Source organism: Thamnophis elegans, chromosome 1 (genome assembly GCF_009769535.1).
Source record: "Thamnophis elegans isolate rThaEle1 chromosome 1, rThaEle1.pri, whole genome shotgun sequence".
Taxonomy (NCBI): domain Eukaryota; kingdom Metazoa; phylum Chordata; class Lepidosauria; order Squamata; family Colubridae; genus Thamnophis; species Thamnophis elegans.
The window spans coordinates 14,810,821-14,833,792 of record NC_045541.1 but is presented as its reverse complement, the minus strand read 5'-3'; the positions used below and the strand labels follow the sequence as shown (position 1 = coordinate 14,833,792).

General features: G+C 38.9%; 1 protein-coding gene across 1 annotated transcript in view; it reads left to right on the top strand.

Moving 5' to 3' along the window:
* The window catches only part of MFSD6 (major facilitator superfamily domain containing 6), a 37,734-nt gene that overhangs the window by 5,537 nt on the left and 9,225 nt on the right, over positions 1-22,972 (top strand). The window contains exons 2-3 of the mRNA XM_032238862.1: positions 13,069-14,678; positions 20,965-21,062. Of these exons, the coding sequence (XP_032094753.1) occupies positions 13,126-14,678; positions 20,965-21,062 (1,651 nt within the window). The 5' untranslated portion in view covers positions 13,069-13,125. The remainder of the gene's footprint in view (positions 1-13,068; positions 14,679-20,964; positions 21,063-22,972) is intronic.

The following is a 22,972-nucleotide window of genomic DNA, read 5'->3' as shown; positions in this document are numbered from 1 at the left end:
CTCTAAACCACTTAGAGAGGGCTGAAAGCCCTATGAAGTGGTATATAAGTCTAACTATTGCTATATGAGAGATACCATAAACAAGAAGGTGCAAAGATTTCTTCGTATGGATTCGTTTAAAAAGATGTTTGGAGAATTGGATCCACAAATGGCAGCAGATATAAGACTGTTCTGTTATTGGAGAGATACAGGTTGATAGATGGAAGAGTATAATTCAAAATTAACTAAACTTAGTTAAATCCATTAGTAATAGGTACAGTTAAATAAAAATTGATAATGATAGTAATGTATACAATGTTGAGTTGTTATGATAAATAATAACTGGATATGAGAAGGGAAGGTTAGCAATATTTTTGGACTATATATTAAGATTATTAATAACAATAATAACTATCATAAAAAACCAAAACTACATAAAGTTAAATTTTAACTAATAGGGGGAAAATGCTATGATATAGGATATAGTTAAATAAAGAAAGGATAATGATAATAAATTATATACATGGAGGATTAGAAAACTTTGGTATTAAATATTATGGATGTTTAGCTAAAATAGGATATGAGGATTTAATATTAATGGAGGATTTTATAAATAAGTAAATGAAATGCCAGCATGTGGTTATGGATTGAATTTTGGTATATTTAAGGATGAAGGATGTTTAAATAATTGTAGTCAAATAAAAGTGGAGGTATGATGATGTTAACATAGTAAATATTTGAGTTAAGATATTTGAATTAATATGAATTATATTTGATGACGGTGGAAGAGATGCACAAAAAAAAGCTTTTTGTAACCAGCTGATACACCTTTTACAATATATGTTTGTTTTGGAGATAAATAAATAAAAAATTTTTAAAAAATATTTGAGGATTGCATTGCAGCTTTAATTGTGTTTCATTGATGGTTTACTAGCTCCAGGATTTTGGACAGGCGTCTTTTTCCAGCAGTATCTAGAAATATCAATCAAATCCTAAAGCATGTACCTTATGAGTGAGTTATGGCCAGTGGTGGGATTCAAATAATTTAACAACCCGTTCTCTGCCCTAATGATTTCTTCCAACAACCAGTTCACCAAACTGCTCTGAAAGTTAACAACTGGTTCTCCCGAAGGGGTTCAAACTGGAATCTCACCACTGGTTATGGTCCTTCATATGTCAAGCTACTTCTCTCTCTAGATTAATTTTATTTCCTTTAGTTTCCACTTCCTTTAGCTTTTACTCAGTGTAGGTAAAACAGTTTAAATAAGTTTAAGTGTCTTTGTTGTGATTGGCTAACGGCACGTGAAGTCATTACCCAAAGAAAAACACTTACCTAATTAATGTGAAGCCCTACATTAAAGGGTAACAAACAAGGACCATCATTTTCCTTATAAAATACAGAAAGGTGGTCCTAGGGATGTTGCATAACCAGAATGCCTCCTTATATCAGTATATGCTCACACTGATATTTAAATATCGAGATGGCTTTAATTGTAGAGAAATGAGAGTGCTCTTTTAGCATTTGCTGTTGTCATAGCCATAATAATGATTAGTTTCCCCAACGCTAATAGCAGTAGCACTTACTTATATACGTCTCCACAATGCTTTACAGCTCTCTGGGTGATTTACAATGTCAGCATATTGCCCCCAATAATCTGGATCCTCATTTTACCAACCTGGGAAGGCTGAGGCAACCTTGAACTGATCAGAATTGAATTGCTGGCAGTCCGCAGAATTGGTCTGTAATACTACATTCTAATGTCTGCACCATCACGGTTCTCTAATCCATAGATTTGAGAGAACCTGATTGTAGACAAACACCAAATGGTTCTTTTGTCATACTGAACCACAAATTAACCAACCACTGTGGATCTTAATGTACTGCATAGACCCAGCATTGAATGCTAGTTTTTCTTTATGCAAATATGGAAAATTGGGTTAACTATAGCTAAAACATATTTACAGAAAGAATCTCTAGGGTAATCCATTTGACTTCCTGATTTTATTATGGTTAAAATGAGAAGAAATAATAGTGAGGTTTTTCCCCAGCCATATATTCAAGTTTCATGTTGAGTAGCCTGCTGTTGAAAGCTGTCTGGCAACCGAGAAGTTACTCATATTTTATATAATTTACATAGATGAACTGCAGTCATTCTCTGCTCACGAGGAACTTTTTTCACTTATCCCATAATAGGGACATAAGCATAAGATCAGGGCTTCAGGATCTTTGTGTTAATCAGAGTTTAAATGACACCAGTTCAGTGGTTCATCTTAATTGTAGTTGTTGAAACAAATCACCTTTCAGAACTATAGTTTGTTTCCCCAAACTGTCAATCAGATTAACAAGAGACTGATAGATTCTGGAGAGCAAGCGTTCTTAATATCAAAACAATGACAGCTTCCAAACTGTCTACTATGTGTCTAAGTCTTGATTGTTCTGTAATAAACAGTAGTTGGGTCTGTCCACTGCATTAAGCTGGAATCTTAAATTGAACAAACTAATCCAAGGGGGAAGATTCACCCAAGGTCCTAAGATGCAGACATATGAGTTAGCACATTATGTGAATGAGACCATTGTTTTAATGTTATGGTTAAACAAGTTGAGAAAGAGTTCAGCTAACTTACCTGTATCCATTCTTTTATTTACTGTGAAACCTTTAATTAAAAGTTATTGAGAGCAAGTGTATGCAATTAACTGAATGTCTGTTCTAAAAGAAATGGTGAGAAACTTGTAATAAGCTTTTTATAAAACTCCTGTTTGGGATATTTAACAAACATAGGATTTGAAAGGGTTGGTCAAAAATGGCATTTGAAATATGCATTTTGGTGCACTCAGTGTCTGCTCCAGGATATGGTTTACAATTAAATAGGGCTGTGTGCACTTTAAGAAGATTTGGAAGAAATGTGTTGTACTTGACCCGAGTTCCAGCCCTTTCGGCTCTTCGTTGAGGGACAAGACTGCTGTAATAAACAAGAGGTACTATGCTTCTGTGAGGTTTCAAGTATTTCTTCAAGCCATTGTCCAAGTATGTTCAGTCCCATTTATAAGTACTCTTTATTATGAATAGTAGAAAGTGTTTCCTTTCTCCTTCCTAATACTGAAACTCAGGGTTGCATAGAGGACCAGTTGGTTATTATAGGATGGCAGTTTGTGCTCACCCATGGCCCTAATGCCTGATCCCTTTTAGTGTAGCTTAATGTATCTGAAGGCTGCCATGCTTCTAAATTGTAATTTAGATTCTAGGGGACAACTACTGCTAGCTTTAAGATAATGTATAACTCTCTTTTCTTAAAGTACTACCATGAGAAGGAAACTGATCAATTCCCATTTTTAAAACAATCAGTGTTCTCATTCATATGTTATACTAAATCAGGATTCTAAACATGATCGACCAAGCTATAGAAGTCTGATTCATGTGTAACATAAATTCGTTATAGATTTGTCCATATATTAGAAGAAACCAGACCATGTGATGATTTATTACTGTAAACAATGCCATTGTAGGTTTGAGTAAGAAGAAGTTCAAGGTTAAAGCAAACTGTATATCAACAAGGCAATTCAGTACTTTGAATTGGCTTTTATTCGTGGTTTATTTACTTATTTTATAATATCTTCAGTGGGACTGAAACTTACACATTTCAAATCTGCCATTAAGTTAAGCTAATAGAACAACATCAGTGTTGGCGTAGTAGGATCTAGCTGTGTCCTAATGTAGAAGTTGGCATTTTTATCTTGATTTTTCTTAGGGCGCTTCCTTAAAATGGAGATAGATAATGTACTCCAGTGGGGAGTCTACAGAAATACCAAAGAATATCTGTAGCTCAGGCTTGAACTGTGGAGTTCTTGGTGCTCTGTGTGCTTGGTTGTTTGAATGCAAACATTTCATTTGCATGCTCATCTAGAGTAACATCAGTATGTTTGCATCTAGTTGGGTAATGAAATGATTGCAAGCAAATATCCAAATTCAGAGAATACCACAAGTTGGCTCTTGTGTTGTGAGCTCCTACAGAGAACAATAGAGTTTCAAATGAGAGTTACTATTTTGGAAGAGGTACTGTGTGTTTTGAGGCCAGAGGGAATGGTTCTTCAAAGACAGGCCTCTTTTACACATCCCCTCTAAAAACAAGGCACCTATCTCTTTGCATGCATTTGCAGCCGTTGTTTCAAATATAGGAGTGATACGCTATTATTTAAAATTTGTGCAAGTTACGTCAGCTAATAAAACTTCAATTTAAAACTTGCTGATGAATTGTTTAAAACATTGTTTTAAACTTTTTTTAAAAAACTTTTGTCATATGTGTTTTTATGTTGTATGCCGCCCTGAGTCCTTTGGGAGAAGGGCGGCATATAAGTCCAATAAAACCAAAACCAAAACAGGTAACAGTTTGTAGCTTCTTGTTTGAATGCACATGTGTGACAGTTCCTATCTTCGGTAATTTAATCCTGTGTAGCAGCTGTGGTTGTAATCCTATCTCCATTTTTATGGCAATAAACTTTAGGTTACAACATGGGAGTACATCTTCACAATGTGCATAAAGCTGCTCATCCTATTTAAGCAATATATTGGTTATTGAGATTCCCATTGGGCTTTCCCCTTTTTGTAATACACTGTCAAAGGTAATAATTGTCTTTTTCTATGTCTAACCAAATTACCTTTTCATCCTTCAGTAAGGATCCCATGGTTAAGGAAGGGTTACGTCTCAATAAGAGTTGTGCAAAAGATCCCAGATCCAATATCCTTTCATTTCTAAATATGTCTTTCTGAAAATTTGACGAATCCCTTTTGGTACCAGAAAATACAGAGATAAATTAATAATCTGATTCAAGACAATATAAGGCTACTTTCTTATATTACTTTAGGTTTTGGCAAAATAAATGGTTTACCTTATTTTCTTCCCTGCCCAGTATTGTGTCTCTCTCCCATAGCAATTCTCATATCTAAATAGTTGATATTTGATGTTTTCATTTGAATAGTTTTTATTCCAGCTTGCAAATCAGTGTTTTAAATGGTTAACTTCACTTCCTCCACTGTATAACTTCAGTAATAGCCAGTATGTAAAATAACATTTAAAACCTTTCTGATCACTGTGGTCTTGGTTTTAATTTACTATTTAATTCTTCTAATTTTAATTTTTAAAATTAAAATTTTATGTTTTTTAAAAAACGTTTTATCATATTGTAAGCTGCACACATTTACTGTATTAGTGAGACAGGCAGCATAAAAATTCAATAAAGCAGTAAAGGAGTAATAACGTATTTGGACAAATGAAAATAAGTATAACCATACGTAAGTTTAAGATCCTTATAAATACGTAATGCTTAAGGAACGAAATTGTTGTGGTGAATTCAGAAGACAGGACAGGTTATGTAAATTGTTTCAGGTTCTCTTTTAAAATATATAAGGCTCAGTAAATTATATTCGAGCAGCTATGCTCATTTTAAAAAAGTAATGTTTATTTTCACAGCTGTGCAGCTGTGTAGATGCATGTTGAAAATTATTTTTGGAAAAAAGTGGCTGATTGTGGTTAACATAGTCAAAGGAAAATAAAAAGATAACCCTTAGTTTCTTGTGTGCAGTTAAAGGTGAGAAAAGAACATACCAGTTCTCAGGCATAAATAACAGTCATCTTGTTGTGCCTGAAGAGACTGGCTGAAGCTTCCAGGTCCCTTCAGACTATTTCAGCCAGTGACAACCAAAACAGCCTAAAACAGTTTGAGAGCATGATATATTCAAAAGAAAAATTCTTTAGGAGACCATAACCCTGCCATCAACTTGAGGGTGCACACCCTGAAATCTCTTACATCATTGACAAAGGCAGATGGGGATACCTGGTGAATTGTGACGTAACAAAAGGATCACAGGGATGTCAAGTAGTTGATTGGCAAATTACTAATTTCAGTCAGTGGGGGCCTGGAGGAGTCAGAGTTAAGGTAAATTTTCCCAAATCACTTAAAATATGGATTGATGTATGTTGCTAGAAAGATCTGCAAAACTGAGATAATTAACAGGCAGAGTTTTTATAATGTAAACCATTTTTTCCTGAAATTAAAAACAAAAACTGTATGTATGTATGTGCTGGTCTTGTTGTATTCGGGTCTTTTCCCGTGTAAAATTGAGATTGTCTTGGCAATGTTTCGGCGAGGTCCCACTCACCAGCTTCAGGCTGGTGTTTTCGGCTTCGTGCTTGTGCGAGTAAAGTGTGGTCAGAGCTGCCATTTTTCTATAAATCTTGGTGGGGGTGTGTGGAGTGCTGGCTTTGTTGCTGTAAGTGGGTTGATTGGCTGTCTAGTTGCATCCTGATTGGTAGATGGGGTTGATGTTTGTAGATTGGTCGGCTGTTTCATATCATCCTGTGTGGCTGAGGTGCTGGCTGTGTATCGTTGTTCTTTTGTGTTGTAACGACCTGGGTGATGGGTGGGCTAGTTTGTTGACTAGGGCTGGTTTCCAGATGTCTGATGGGTGGGAGGTATTGTCACGTTTATTCATGTTGTGGGGGTGTTTTCTATTTCAATGGCTTCCATAATTATTCTCTTGTTGAAGTGTTAATTTGGTTCCTTCAAAATCAATTTCAGGTCCTGTTGCTTTAAGGTGCTGGAAAAGGGAGGAAGTTTTTTCTTTTTTTCTGACTGCGTTCTTGTGTTCTGTAATGTTTGCATTTATTCTCCTATTAGTTTGTCCAATGTATGTGGCAGGGCAGATTTTGCATGGTATTTCTTGGACTCTTTGGTTTTCTAACTGGATCTTGTCTTTGGGGTTTCTTCTTGGCTATTTTTTGATCAGTTTCTTTCATATTTTTTTTAATCAAGACAGCCTTCAGCACTGACCAAAAAATAGCCTACATCTTAAGAAACCCCAAAGACAAGATCCAGTTAGAAAACCAAGCTCAATGAGTTGAATAAGACTGCCAGTTACTGTAAACAACAACTCTTAAATAATATTTGGCATTTAAAAAATAATAATAAAAAAATCACTTTGCAATGAAATCATGCTGCAAATTTAGGCAAGACTGGATCGCTATGCTGTACAAGGCAGCCTTTTAAAACATGTTTACAGTTAATTATAATAATTTCTGTTGAGGAAGCTAGCCAGCACGTGAGCTTCTTTGAACTCTTTTCATTGGAGTAAACAAATCTGATTCCCTTGCAAGTCCTTGGAGGTACTCTCTGATATCACTTGGCCTTTTAAGATGAATAACTGCCTTTGTGCATAGCAATGATGCTGGTCCCTTTCCTCTTTCAAGAGCAAATATATCCCCTTCTATGGCTACTGTTTTCTCTTCTAGAAAACAGCTCCCATGAACCGCTAGCTTTATAGCACAACCTCTATGAATGGATGGGTTTGAGTCAATTGATGTGTAGCTTCCTGGGTTCCAGCATGGTGGCAGCTCCAAAAAGCATATGGAGCTGAATCACCTATTGGTACCATGTGGAGTGTGTTGTTCATAAATATGGGGAAAGTTTAGGAGATTTTGGCGCCATGTAGCCCGTGTAGTTGCAGGAAAAACTCTTGCCACCATTTTATCTGAACTTACAAAACTAGCTAACCTGCTGAGTACATACTGTAGTTAAAGCTATTTTTTTGGTCTATGGGGATTGACGTTCAAATCAGTGGACTTGATGAAGGAAACATTCTTTGCCTGAGACATCAGTGATGATGGGGAAGAATTTCACTAAGAAAAAAGCATTTTGAACAAGAGAGAGCAAGAAAATGTATAGCTAAGAAACAAATAGGAATGCTGACAAAAAGGTCAGAAGAGCCGAGGTGGCGCAGTGGTTAGGGTGCAGTACTGCAGGCCACTTCAGCTGACTGTTATCTGCAGTTCAGCGGTTCTAATCTCACCGGCTCAAGGTTGACTCAGCCTTCCATCCTTCCGAGGTGGGTGAAATGAGGACCCAGACTGTGGGGGCGATATGCTGACTCTGTAAACCGCTTAGAGAGGGCTGAAAGCCCTATGAAGCGGTATTTAAGTCTAACTGCTATTGCTATTGCTATATTCTAATTGTCCTCAGTGGTACATTATGACTCTGTTAGGCCTTGGGCACAATAAAAATTTAAGGAGCCCCAATATTAATTAATTTCCTCTAATAATGTATCACAATATCTAAACAATTTACAACAAATGGTTGCCTGCCTTTTAATTGTAGTTTTTGTTCTTAATAAAATGTTAATACCTTTACACACCATGGAGTTTATATTAATAGATATGTCTTCCATGATTACAGAAGAGGCAAATCACAATAAATCATAGAGAAATAGAATTACATCACTTCACAGGTAATAGATATTTGATATTTGGTATGTATACACGTCATCATTGTTTTGTATTTAAACCCCCCTTTTTGAACTCACAAAATGGTGTGGTCTGATTTCATATACAGGTGAGTTTTCTATTGGTCATCAAGCTGGTAAAAATTCAAATAATAACACTGCAATATGGGGGTGGGGAGAATTGTCACGTGTATCAAAAACCATGCTAACCCAAGGCCCCCAAAGATTGCTCCTGGAAATCCCCACTGATTTCAAAAAGGATGTATGAAAAGTGGAGGAATCAATTTTCTGAAAATGTAATTTTGGGCCCCCTCTTTTGATAGGTGGCCTAGGCAAATGCTGTACTTGTCTATGGTACAATTCCCTACTGATTGTCGTGCTTCAATGTGTAAATGTCCCAGATATTTTGAAAAGCAAGGGCTTTGTAGCCTGGTCAAAGGAATGATTGTACTCAACTAAATTTTCAGCACATGCCTTTTATGAAACATACCTGCCCCCCCCCCAGTGTATGTTTCCTCTTCTTCATGAGCAAACAAACCATCTTGTGTATTTTTAAAAATCTTCCTTCCAAATTTTACCCCTCCCGGTCCCAAACCTTCATTTATCTAATCTTTCTGTTTAATAGTTTATTAGTGTCAATTGGAGACTTTCATGTATAGATGTTTATATTTTTCACTGTACATTTAGTTGTTTATACTTAATCCTCACCAAAACTTTACTGAGGAAAAAAGGTTCCTCTTTTTTCTTTTGTTGTTGTTGAGAAAATACAGTCCAGTATTCAATCTTTTGGAATAGAACTGGAAAAAAAAACCCGATTAAAATTGTCAACATTTTAATTATCACTCTGGCTACAATTAATAGGTGAGACAAAGTCTCTGCTTTAATACTAGTTTAAGTACTTATTCAGTTTCTCTGTGCAGAATTCTTTACTTGCATTAAACCAAAGTTTCAATGCACAGATAAATTTATGCAGCCTGTATTAATGCAGCTAAATAAATACAGGTTCTAAAGGGCAAATGGTACTTCTTCATTATGTAGGAAAATCTAAAACTACAGAAATAATAAAAATCCAAAGGAGGAATCTAGGAGAGTTTTTCAAACCAACACATTTTATTAAAAGGCATAAGCTTATGAGAGATACCTTAAACTAATCTAGCTCTCTTCTTTTAATTTGTTCAGTGAGAAATCATAAAGCCTCCTTCAGGTTGATCTGGACTTTTGGTAATTTCATGGACAGAGTTATGCTGATGTAAGAAGATTCCACATTTGCAGAATTTCTTTTTTTGGGTTTTGTTGTTGTTGTTTCTTTGCATGTCAGATGGTTGCAAAAGGTGATCACATGACCCCGGGATGTGCAACGGTGATAAGTATGAACCAGTTGCCAAGCATCTGGATTTTCGTCACATGATCATGGGGATGCGGCAAAGTTCGTAAGTGTGGAAAACGGCCATAAGTCACTTTTTGCAGTGCTGTTGTAACTTTGAACAGTCACTAGGTGAATTGTTGTAAGTCAAGGACTATCTACTGATTTTTCACTTCCATTATGCAAGATCCCTTCCTGATTTCACTAAAGCTCCCAACCAGTTAAGATGGTTTTAGTAGGGAAATGGAAACGATGCCTTTAGGGAACTTTCCAGTGACTGAAATAGAAGGGATTTGGCAATAGTGATGAAACGCAGTAAGCGAAGGAGTATCCTTTGAAATCAATAGTTGTGTCAGCCACCTGGCTCCTCTCTTTCATTCCCCATGGAGAAATCATGAACTGTACTGCCATGTGATGACAAACTAGAAAAGTGAGGCACCAAGGGGATAAAATGCATTATTACTGGTTGAGCCAATTGCATCCCACAATTTGAAATAGAATTATTTCTAGGAAAGGGGGAGGCTCCTGTGTGAGCTGCCTCCTGAGATTTACATGGCTCTCTTGATGCAATCCATCTCTCCCTAATGGGAGAGCTAATGGTGAATGTCTTTCAGCCTTTTCCTTTCCCTTCAGCTAAGTGATAGGGTTAATTTCAAGCCCATATCACATGATTTAGCAGAAAGTATTTTTTCTCTGAGGTCCATAATGGCACTAAAGTGTAAGCTGGAGGTCTGTTCAAGCACCAAATGCTAAATGCTTTTCTGCTAAATGCCATCATTTTCTTGTATCTCTGAGCAGCATCCATCATTAGTTGGAGTCAACCTTATCTCTGTAGTCAAGCATCTGAAAATGTGTCTTTCTTTTACACCTTCATCTTGCAGCATATGTAGAAAGCTAGCCCCTTATCAACAATATCTAGGATGGAGAAATAAAAAAATAAAAAGGATCTGAAAAAATAATAAATAAAAAGGATCTGAAAAAATAATAAATAAAAAGGATCTGAAAAAATAATAAAAATAATCTGGAAAAATGTGAGATAATGAATACCCATTATAAATAATGACTACCCATGAAAAATAAACAATACCGTAGCTCAGTTTTCTAATAGACTTTTTAGCTTAAATTATAGTTTAAACGATCCATTGATTAGTTTTCTATAGACCAGTTAGGTAACCACTTAAATTTTTCTGTGATCAAAAAGCCAAGGAAGTTTGTTGCCTAAGTACTGTAGCAGCTGATATAAGCTCTGTTCTTTTACAGATGAATAAATTAATCTTTACATAACCTTTTGTGGGTCATAATAATAATAGTCATCATACTTTGCATTATTGCTTTGTTTGCAAAAAGTAGGAAGTAGCTGTACTTTAAAATATTTTTCTGATGAATCAGACATCTTTATTGCAATATTCCTAACATTTTAAAAATAACTAATTGCAACAATAGTTAATTGACTTTTGTGACTGGTGTAAGTATTAAAATTGTTTCTGGCTGAAATATATATATAGATATTTGTGGTGGTAATAAGGCAAACACTTTAAAAACATCAGCCCAACATTTTGACCCAGATGATTGATCACTGCAGTCTTATGAATTATTTAAAAAGGACTCCAGAATTCTTTAGTCGATATGACCATGTTATCTAAGAGTTGTACATGCTGTGGCCCAAGATAAATTGCAGAGTGCACCAGAGTGAGGAAGATGTTCTAGTGCCTAAAATATAAGTAATCTAAAAAGAAATTTACATGTGCCTCACTCACCATAGCATAGTGCAATATATCATATAATTTATCACTCTTAGTAAATTCAGAATGATAACCTCAACTGCATTCTCCCTCCCAAGCACTAAATAGAGAATCCTCCATCCTGCTATATAGCTGCAAGGTAAAATGTCTGCTGAAATAATTATTTGTATCCTTCCAAATGGTTATATGAGAACTGCTAAAATAGTCTCCGTTATATTATCAGTTTATAATTTATGTTTGATGAATTAACCAGTCTGTGCACAATTCTTTTCAGCAGCATCACCACAAATCAGGAATTAGCAGGGGAACATTAAGGAACAACAAAGATCAGTTTCATTGAGAAATAGCTTATGTGGGCATTTAAGAATATGAATTAACTTGCTTTTTCCACAAAGCCTTATGGGATAATACATATATTTTTGGAATTGTTTGAACTGGTTTTGTGATAATATAGTGTGTGTGTGTGTGTGTGTGTGTGTGCTTTACAATAAATCCTTTTGCTGAGCCAAGAAAAGGGATGTTCTTTTTTTCTAAAGCACCATTCATTCACAAAGTGACCAAAAGTTTTAAATAAGAATAAATGAAAGGTTCTTTGGTTTGCGTCAGGGGGCCAGCTTCTCACTTCCTATCAAATGAGCAGATGACTTGAGATTCAGTTTGTTTCCAATGTACCTGACCATTTTTAAATAACTTGCTTTGTGGTCATTTCCATTTCCACTCCATTTTCATGCCCGATTCTCTGCTCCTTTAAACCTATGCCTGCATTTTTTTTCCTGTTTTGATTAAGAAGGAATAAGGTACTGGTGGTATAGCAGACAAATAGAATTGATGTTTTGTCAAGCTAAGCTAAATTTAATTAAGAGATTGTATGTTTTTATATATTGCAAGCGTCTCTTATTAGAAGACAATGGTAGCCAATTCCAAGATGCTGATTATTTACTGCTACTGTTTGGCTTCAAGAAGCAGTTGAGTGAATGAGTTCATGTTCAGTGCTTATCTTTGCAATTACCCCATGCTTTCTGTTTTCCATAGTCTCGTTGGCGTTTGCCTGCCCCCCCAAAATATTTTCTCATACTGCTGCCTATGTGTAGACTAGTGCCCCTTTCAGCTGACCAATGGGAAATGCAAAAAGTAATGCTCCAAGCGGTGGTGCTTTTGCTTCTGCGTGCCAGCCAGTATATGTCGAAGTGTGGAAAAAATAGTCAATAGAAACAACAGAAAAGGGAAGAATAATCTAGACTCAAGGAGACCAAACTGGAGAAATTCCAGCAGTGAGGCAAGGAAGAAATTCCTAATGGTCTACACTATACTTTTTTTGGAAACTCTACATTAATATCTTCACAATATTTCCTCTGGAGGATCAGCTAAGTTGGAAGTCAACTGGCTCGGCCAAGAAGACTTCTAGATATCATATAAGAGCATGAAGATCTAGGAGTGATATTGATCTCAGATTAATTCAGATCTTATATATGTAGCCCAGAGGGTGGTATTCAGCAGAAATTTTGAGAGTGGGGAGAGAATGGAGATTTTGCAGTATCCTTCCCCTGCCACACCCACAAAACCACGCTCACCGAACTGGTAGAAACTTTTTTGATTCCCACTGCTGATGTAGCCATAGTGAGAAGTTAAATGTTTTATTCTTTGGATTGACAGCATTCTTTCCTCCAAATATTAAGTACTGTCCTATTAACTGCCGATTTTTCTGTATCTACAGGCTCCTTGAACTGAAGTTTGGAGAATCACATGAATATCTCATGCTTACAGTGAAATCATGGCCACTAATGATAAAGTAGCCATCTTAACTGACGATGAAGAAGAGCAGAAGAGAAAATATGTGCTTGCCGATCCCTTCAGTGGGATTCCCAAGGAGCAAGACCCCCAAACCCAAAGTGATACTCCTTCAACTGAAACCACCACTATTCCAGACGAAGAGCTTGATTGGCTTGAAAGACACTGTGTGAAAGTGAATAATGATCTCTTGATCTCAAAAGTCTTTTATTTTTTCTTTTATGCTGCTTATGGTTCCTTGTACCCATTGCTCCCCGTATACTACAAACAGCTAGGCATGACTCCCAGCCAGAGCGGACTCCTAGTAGGGATTAGATACTTCATTGAATTTTGCAGTGCTCCATTTTGGGGAGTGGTAGCAGATCGCTTTAAAAAGGGGAAAGTTGTTCTTCTCTTCTCCCTATTATGCTGGGTGATGTTTAACTTGGGAATTGGATTTGTTAAACCAGCAACCTTGAGGTGTACGCTAAAGAAGCCTATCCCCGTTCCCCCTACCAATGCCAGTCACTTTACCACAGCATCCCCGCAAAATATCTCCATTTCTTCTGTCATTCCCACTCTGGGAAGTACGATAACTAAGGGTCGAGGGAAGAGAGATTTGCTGACTTACCACTTGCCAACTCTGAGCTCAGCTTTGTCCACCAATTCTAAAACTACCTTTTCTCCAACTGTTCAAAATGGAGCTAGGAAGCGTGCTTTAAAAGGAGAAGAGGGCGCAACTGTTGTCAGCACTCCAAAAGGTATTGTGACTGCGGGTCTGTTGGGAAATACCAGCCACACAACGGCATCACCCACAGTCACCACAAAATCAGCCCCCCCTGCCCATTTTGCTCTTGTATATGATCATGAGGAGGTGGAAGCGATCTTCTTGCTCATCCTCCTTGTTGTGATTGTGGGAGAATTTTTCAGTGCCTCCTCAGTCACTATAGTAGACACCGTGACTCTGCAGTATCTTGGCAAACATCGGGACCGTTATGGACTACAACGAATGTGGGGATCTCTGGGCTGGGGACTGGCCATGCTATCGGTGGGCATTGGCATTGACTCTACCCGTATTGATGTGCTCATTGAAGGCCAAGGCTGTAAGTCTCCAGACTACAAGAACTACAGGATCGTTTTCATAGTCTTTGGAGTCTTGATGACGCTCTCTTTGATTGTGGCCACCCAGTTCAGGTTCCGGTACAACCACTACAAGCAAGAGGAAACCCAAAGCACAGAGCCAGAGGAGTCCCACTTGGACAGAAACTCCTCCACAGATTCCTCCCATGACACTCAGAGTGATACAAGCCAGTCCCAGACTTTTAATTTTTGGGACTTGATTAAGCTGCTCTGTAGTATCCAGTATGGGTCAGTGCTTTTTGTGGCATGGTTTATGGGTTTTGGATATGGCTTTGTGTTCACCTTCCTTTATTGGCACCTGGAAGATCTGAATGGGACTACCACGCTCTTTGGAGTTTGCTCTGTTTTAAGTCACATCTCTGAATTGACGGCATATTTCTTCAGCCACAAGCTGATTGAGCTGATCGGTCATATCAGGTAAGCCCAAGCTATAAGCATGCTAGAACAGCAATAGGCAATACTGTGTGGGGAATGCTTCTTTTTGTAATTTGCATGTTCTTATATATTAGGATACATAAACATTCTGCTTGGTGTCATACACTGAACAAGCACAGAACAAAACTACTGTATTTTTCGAAGTATAAGACACACCAAGGTTTTGAAGAGGCAAATTTAAAAAAAAGCAGGTAGGTAGATAGAGGGATAGAGGGAGAGAAAGAGAGAGAAATACAGTAGGTAAGTAGGGAGAGAGAGTAGATAGGTAGGTAGGGGAGAGGGGGAGAGAGAGAAATACAGTAGGTAGGTAGGGAGAGAGAGAGAGTAGGTAGGTAGGTAAGACGCACCAAGGTTTTGAAGAGGCAAATTTTTAAAAAAGTAGGTAGATAGATAAAGGGATAGAGAGTGAGAGAGAGAAAGGAAATACAGTAGATAGGTAGGGAGAGAGAGTAGGTAGGTAGAGGGATATATAGAGAGAAATACAGTAGGTAGATAGGGAGAGAGTAGGTAGGTAGGTAGGTAGAGGGAGAGAGAGAGAAATACAGTAGGTAGGGAGAGAGAGAGAGAGTAGGTAGGTAGATAGAGAAATACAGTAGGGAGGGAGGGAGAGAGAGAGTAGGTAGGTAGGTAGAGGGATAGAGAGAGAGAAAAAAATACAATAGGTAGATAGGAAGAGAGAGAGAGTAGATAGGTAAGTAGATGTTTCCAGGGTATTTATCCATGTGCTGGAGAAGGAAATAGCTGACAACCTGCAGCACCTAAGACTTGTTTCTGCTGGCACAGCACTTGATCAATCTAATTCTCATCAATCACTCTAACTAAAGAGCTTTCCGAAAGGAAAAAAAAAAGTTTTTGCACTTTGCGAACCTCCTAAAAATGGCCCTTTTTTTGTGAAAATGGGCCCATTTTTTCAAATAAAATGCATGAATAGCCTTGGGGGGGGGTGTTGCAGAGTGCCCCGGGGGGGGGGGATGAGCAAAAAATGTCCCGTTTTTCATGAAACGGGCCCGTCTTTTGTCAAAATTGCATGTATAGCCTTATGGAGGCTTATAGAGTGCTGCTGTGGGCTGGGGGGGGGGGCAAAAATGGCCCATTTGTTGCTCATTTCTGTCCTCCCCAGCCCCCAGGAGCTCTCTGAAAGCCTCCATAAGGGTATGCACGGCCATTTTGGTGAAGGAGGCGGGGCTTTGGGAACCCAAAAAATGCTGTATTCGATGTATAAGACATACCCAGATTTTCACCCCCTTTTTTGAGGAAAAAGGTGCGTCTTATACTCCAAAAAATACGGTATATTTTCATGTACCATTCATGTAAGCTAAACAAGTACTTCTTACAATAAGTCATGGATCTGTAAAATTAGCCATTCTATGGTTGACCAGATTTTAGGTCAGCACCCTTGGATGTTCCATTTCTTCTCCCGATCATGCTGATCCAGTCATGCAGAGAGTGATCTAGTAGTTTTCTAGAGGTTAACTCCCTGAACTGAACATAGTCAATGGTGTTCCAGTTGGAACAGGGTTCTTTCAGGGGCTGGATCAGGTCCAATACCACAAACTGCTTCAAATCAAGATTCAACTGTTTCTTTTTTCATTCCCCCCCCCCCCTCTCCTAATAACATTTGGTCCTGGTAAGTCTTAATGATAACCGTAAGAATGTACGTATGTTTGAAAGTACTTTAGGAAAATACCTGAAAAAAAAGAGAGTCCTACCTTAGCCATGAAAACCGGCTAAATGACTTTGGGCCAGTTACTCTCTCTCAGCCAAATCCACCTTGCGGCGTTGTTGGTGTGGTAAAAATGTGAAGAAGAAGATACGTACATTGGGTACCTTCACCACCTTTGTAAACATAATAAAGGCTGGATACCAATCAATCAATCAATAGGCATGAGGTGGAATGGAAAAAGAAGAGGAAGATAAGATGATTGTGCAGATACAGGTTACTAATGAGACAGATTACAATAAGCAAATTAAAACTCGTTATGTTTAGTGGGATCTTCTGAACCCTTTTGATGTGTATGTGAGTTCATCAGTTTTTTGCTTTATTGTGGTAGTGATTTTTTTTTTTTAGTGTGCTTGTTTCAGAATAGTTACTTTGAGGCCTATAAGCCGAGGTGGCGCAGTGGTTAGAGTGCAGCACTGCAGGCTACTTCAGCTGACTGCAGTTCTGCAGTTCGGCTGTTCAAATCTCACCGGCTCAAAGGTTGACTCAGCCTTCCATCCTTCCGAGGTGGGTAAAATGAGGACCCAGATTGTTGTTGGGGGCAATATGCTGACTCTGTAAACCGCTTAAAGAGGGCTGAAAGCCCCATGAAGCGGTATATAAGTCTAACCGCTATTGCTATTGCTATAATGGAGTGTCCTAGCAAGTTAAAATGCTCTGATACTGCTTTGTCCTTGTTTTGGATCCTAATGTCAAATTTCTATCCCATTAACCAGGCCTGCTTGTATAATATAGAGTCCACAGGCATATTGCTGTCAAATGATGATATATATATATCTTATTGGAGGAAAAGCATGTGAAAATATATCTAATCTTATGTGTGGCGGACCTGTTATTGTGTTGTTAATGTAAAATGCAAGGGCAAAATAACCATCTGGTTTTATTGCCGAGTCTTTCTCACATTAGCATCTGTTGTTTGTGAGAATCTGTTTCAGATTTAGGTGGCTATCTGTTTGCAAGTATGGGTTTGTCACCCAGTGCTTGAAAAAGTGTAGTCGATTGCAGATTATTAATAATCTATTTGAACAGTTTGAGCTGTGAACTGTAGGTAGGAGTTCCCCAACCTTTCTGGCTTTTTTTTTGGGGGGGGGGGAAGGGTTGCACGTTTATGTGCTCGCCCGCAGCTCATGCAAGTGGGGATGCACATGTGTATTTCCATGGCCCAGTTGCAAACACCTCACGGCCCACAGTTTGGGGACCTATGGTGTTCTATTGTTCGGTCTTTGTGATCTGTCTTTTATTAGGTGGTGCCTGAGAATTGACTTTTGTCTGTTGATTTGACTGTCGATCTTGTTGGGTGGATAGTCTCTTAAGTGCATGATTTAAAGTAGGAGTTGCTGTCTGCTCTTTCCAAAAGTAGCTGCAGTCATATAGACAAGCTTCCCCTGTTCAACCTCAGGCATTCTTCCATTCTCTCAGAACTCAGAACTTCTCGCCAGAATGCAGCCGCGCGAGCGATTGTGGGTGCACCTCGGTACACCCACGTTACACCTATCCTCCGCGAGCTGCACTGGTTACCGATTGGACTCCGGATACGCTTCAAGGTGCTAGTCGTCACTTATAAAGCCCTTCATGGTATTGGACCTGGGTACTTGAGAGACCGCCTGCTGCCAATTACCTCCCAAAGACCCATTAGATCACACAGATTAGGCCTCCTCTGGGTTCCGTCTACTAGCCAATGTCATCTGGCCACTACCCGGGGGAGGGCCTTCTCTGTGGCGGCTCCGGCCCTTTGGAACGAGCTCCCCGCTGAGATCCGGACCCTCACTTCTCTCCAGGCCTTCCGAAAAGCCGTTAAAACCTGGCTGTGTCGACAGGCCTGGGGTTGATGAGTTCCCTTCCCCTCTCGAATCGTGTGGCTGTTGGTTGTTTTAAATGCCCTGTACTTTTTGTGGTAGTTTTGTGTTTCCCTTACCCTCCTTGGGTTTGTGCGCTGCCCTGAGTCCCATTGGGAATAGGGCGGCATATAAATAAAATGAACCTCGAACCTCGAACTTTGTACATTCAAGTGGGTGGGGAGGCTGGGCCTTCTCCCCACTTCACCATGTCAGGAGGCATACGCCTTCTTCCCAATACTCCACTTAATGACTTCTGTGGTTGCTTAACTGCAACTGAGAGAACCAAGATTGTGATCATTGAGTGATGCTATCAGGTAGCATCCTGTTTAACGTCCCCCTTACTCTATGACCAAGGTTCCAGACCCAATTGTGGTTATAAGTGGAAGATTCCCTACCTACTGTATATCCAGTTTTGGCAAAATAAATATTTATAATTATGAACATATTTCAGACGTTCAAAAAGGCTTTAAATATACCAGTGAATCCATATGGGCTCTGTTAATATTGAAATATATTTGTTTCCAATATTATGCATTTAGAAAGACAGTTTATTCTGATAAAGGCATGACATATTTATAGTAAATATCCTCTTTTTTGCCATGCATTTTAAAATTATTACTTACTTTGTATAGTTTTACTATAGTATAAGCCAGGAAATATTTTTGGTAATTAGTTGAATATTCTTACCATTGTATTTATACCTGGCACTTGAGACTCAATAAAATACAGCATATGATTTATATTTATTCATATATATATATTTTAAAAAGAACCCCGCTGGTTTCTCTGCAGTAGTACTCAGAATGAACAACAGGAAAGCTATCTTAACAATTCAATGCCAATAAATATTTAAAGCAATCAGCATATATATATCTAATAACATACTAATATGTTATAAAAGATAATAAACATAATAAAATGATTTAAAAGAAATGTGCAACTGCTACTGTGCACAATATTTTCACTGAAAATACAGGTAGTTCTCTGCTTACGACCACAATTGAGCCCAAAATTTATGTTGTTAAGTGAAAAATTTGTTGAGTGAGATTTGCCCCATTTTATGACTTTTCTCGTCATATTTGTTAACTGAATCACTGTAGTTGTTAAATTAGTAACGGTTGTTTAAGTGAATCTGGCTTCCCCATTGACTTCGCTGCTCAGAAAGTCGCAAAATTGGATCACATGACCCCAGGATTCTGCAACCGTCACAAATGTGAGTCAGTTGTCAAGCCTCTGAATATAAATCACATGACCATGGGGATGCTGCAACAGTCATAAGTGTGAAAAATGATCTGAAGTCATTTTATTCAGTGCCCCTGTATCTTTGAACAGTCACTAAATGAATTGAAAGTTGAGGACTTCCTGTAGATTTAACGGTAAGTGGCACAAATACACAAGGGTGGGCTGCTACAGGTTCGCCTGGGTTCGTAGCTAACTTTATGGCCGGTTCGGAGAACCTCCAAATCCCACTCCTGGCTGGCTCCACCCACCCCACTCCACCCCTCCCAGGAGTCTCCACGCAGCCCATTTTGGATGCGAGGTGAGTGCAGGGCCCATCAAGAGGCTCGGGGAGGGGGGGAAATGGGCCTCCCAGAAGACCTCCAGAGCTCAGTTATGGCAGTTTTTGCCTTCCCCAGAGTCTCGAGGAAAGCTTTCGGAGCCTGGGAAAGGCAAAAACGCCCCCCCCTTCCCGTGGTGCAGGAGGCTGACTAAGCCACACCCATCATAGCTACACCCACCCAGCAACTGGGTAGAGAACCCATTGCTGAAATTTTTGAAGCCCATCCCTGCGCACATACACACACATACACACAGACACACCTTTGACTCAATTTTTGTTTCCTGGTGACTGTTTGAACTACACTCTTCAGTTTCTTGACAAAATTTCAAAAAAATTGGCTCCTCCTTAATGCTGAGAGAAAGTGACTGAAAGTCTCCCAACTGGCTTTGTGCCTAAGGCAAACCTAGAACTCATAGTCTTCCAGTTTCTAGCCTGGACCCTTAACCATTGCACCAGCTGGTTCTCTTTGCTGAGTAGTGGACAAAATGTGTCAAATTTAAATAGTTTGGCAGCTACTATCTGTGCATTTTCCCTCTGCATTTTAAGAGGGTTTGTGAATAACTTGATTGTATTGTATTGTATTGTATTTGGTTTATTTGTATGCCGCCCTTCTCCAGGAGGGACTCAGGGCGGCGAACAACTCAGAGGGGAAAGGAAACATAAACAACAGTACACATAATTAAAATACACGAAAATCACACAGCCATACCAGTCGAGAGGGGAGGGGAACTCATCAACCCCAGGCCTGCCGGCACAGCCAGGTTTTAACGGCTTTCCGGAAGGCCTGGAGAGAGGTGAGGGTCCGGATCTCCGCGGGGAGTTCATTCCAAAGGGCCGGAGCTGCTACAGAGAAGGCCCTCCCCCGGGTAGTAGCCAGGTGGCATTGGCTGGTGGACGGAACCCGGAGGAGGCCGACCCTGTGAGATCTGACGGGTCTTTGGGAGGTAATTGGCAGCAGGCGGTCTCTCAAGTCCTGTATGCCCAGTCCTGTATGTATGTATGTATGTATGTATGTATGTATGTATGTATGTAATCTTTATCTTTTGTGAAGCTGAAATAGATCAGTTGAAAGCAATAAGATAATTTGTTAGTAAGAATATTAAAACACATCAGAAGTAATCAGCGATCTCTCCTCTCATTTGCTTGCAGAGTCCTGTATATCGGTCTTGCCTGCAATACAGCTCGTTATATTTACATCTCCTATCTAGAAAATGCTTGGACTGTTCTGCCTATGGAAGTCCTTCAAGGTAAGAAAACAAGGTGCTTCTATGTCTGAACTCTTACGATCCAAGTTCCTACTTGTAATGCCTGCTGAGCCATAACTAAGCATACAGTACATCCTCCTGGGCTCCAGCTTTCGTCAGGAATTAATCCCAAGGGATCATTCTCTTTTTGTGAAATTCTATTATGGCAGGTGGAGGAAAAAAGGCGAATGACAGGAAGTGGTTTCTACAGTTGGCGGACATAATATTCTGCCCATGTGATCTAAACCAACAACACACCCTTTCAGCAAACACGGGACTCCTGCTGAAACTTGCAGCAGATAAGGATTAGTTGCTAGAAGGGGTGTACCTAGAAGGCATTAATTTCTTAAGCCGTTTAATATCCCATTACCTGCAATTGAAAGGAAAATATTATATTTTTAAAACCAGCTACACATTCAGGCAGAACCAGTTTTGTTCTGCTTTGGTTAATATCAGTTGTTTTCTGCGACAGGTGAAAGTTAAAGGCCAAGTAGCTGATAATGGATTTGGGTGAGGGAAGAGGTGGAAATTCTGAGATCCAGGCAAGACTTATTGAGGTGCATCCTGCCCTCTATCAATCAATGCATTTGATTAGAAGGGGGGGGGCAGTGCAAATCCAAGAGAAAAATGTTGGAAATTGAGTAACAATCAGGTCCACCAAAAAAACCCACAAAATTAAAGATTGGCCCATCCAGTAGAAAATTAGAATAACTGTACTCATGAGGCATTTTCATCCATGAAACTTAAACTACCTTTAGTCTTTTCCCTCACTTAGGTTAACGTTCTAACTACAAATAGAATATTTTTATTTATTTATTATAGCAATAGCAGTTAGACTTATATACCGCTTCATAGGGCTTTCAGCCCTCTCTAAGCGGTTTACAGAGTCAGCATATTGCCCCCACAGTCTGGGTCCTCATTTCACCCACCTCGGAAGGATGGAAGGCTGAGTCAACCTTGAGCCGGTGAGATTAAAACCCCTGAACTGCAGATAACAGTCAGCTGAAGTGGCCTGCAGTACTGCACCCTAACCACTGCGCTACCTCGGCTCTATTTATATTCGGACTTGCTTTGTACAACTCAAGGCAGCCTATATAATGTTCCCACAGCAGTGACCCTTTAAGGTGGATTGGTGTGATAGACCACAAAGGGGAAGTGGTGTGGTGGACTACAAAAAATGGTAGTTTCTCAAGAAGGAGGGAGCACATGCTGGGGGAGGCGGGGGATGAGACAAGGGACAACACAACCCAGAGTAGAATCACAGAAGGAGGAAGAGATAGCCACTCCCTAGAAACTCCCAGGGTGTATATCAGTTAGTGTTAGAGTAATATAGATTTAATCTGGGAAGATTCTATCTGGTTTGAGCAAATAAAGAACTGAACTTTTGCCTTCATTGTTCTATGTTGATCTTGGGCTGGGCCTGACGAGTGAGAGTGACTAGTTCAAAATCACACCTTTTGTGGTTGAAGGAAAACTAGAACTAAAGTCTCTCAGCTTCTATTCTAACACCTTAACAATTACGTAAAACTGGTTCTCCAATATTCATAACATTATTTGTAGTACTATTTAATATTTGTAGTATTAGCAAGTATATGACTGAAAGAATGAAGTGTGCAGTAACCCTAGATATTCAGCCATATTGCTTGGAATTTGAGCTTATTACTTTTTGAAATTTGTTCTTGCTACCTTATAACTTAGGAAATAATTTATTTTGTTTTTACATAAGAAAACTTTCTTTCTACATTACCTGCAAGATGTATTTTACTAAAAGTTATATTAAGTACTCTAACAAAAGTATAGAAGCTTTATTTAATTTAAATGTGACTCTTTACAGGCAAGTTAATTGACCAGCCAAATTTATTCTCATGGGTTTTTTAAAGTTCAAAATATATTTTGCTGAGTTTGTGCATCTA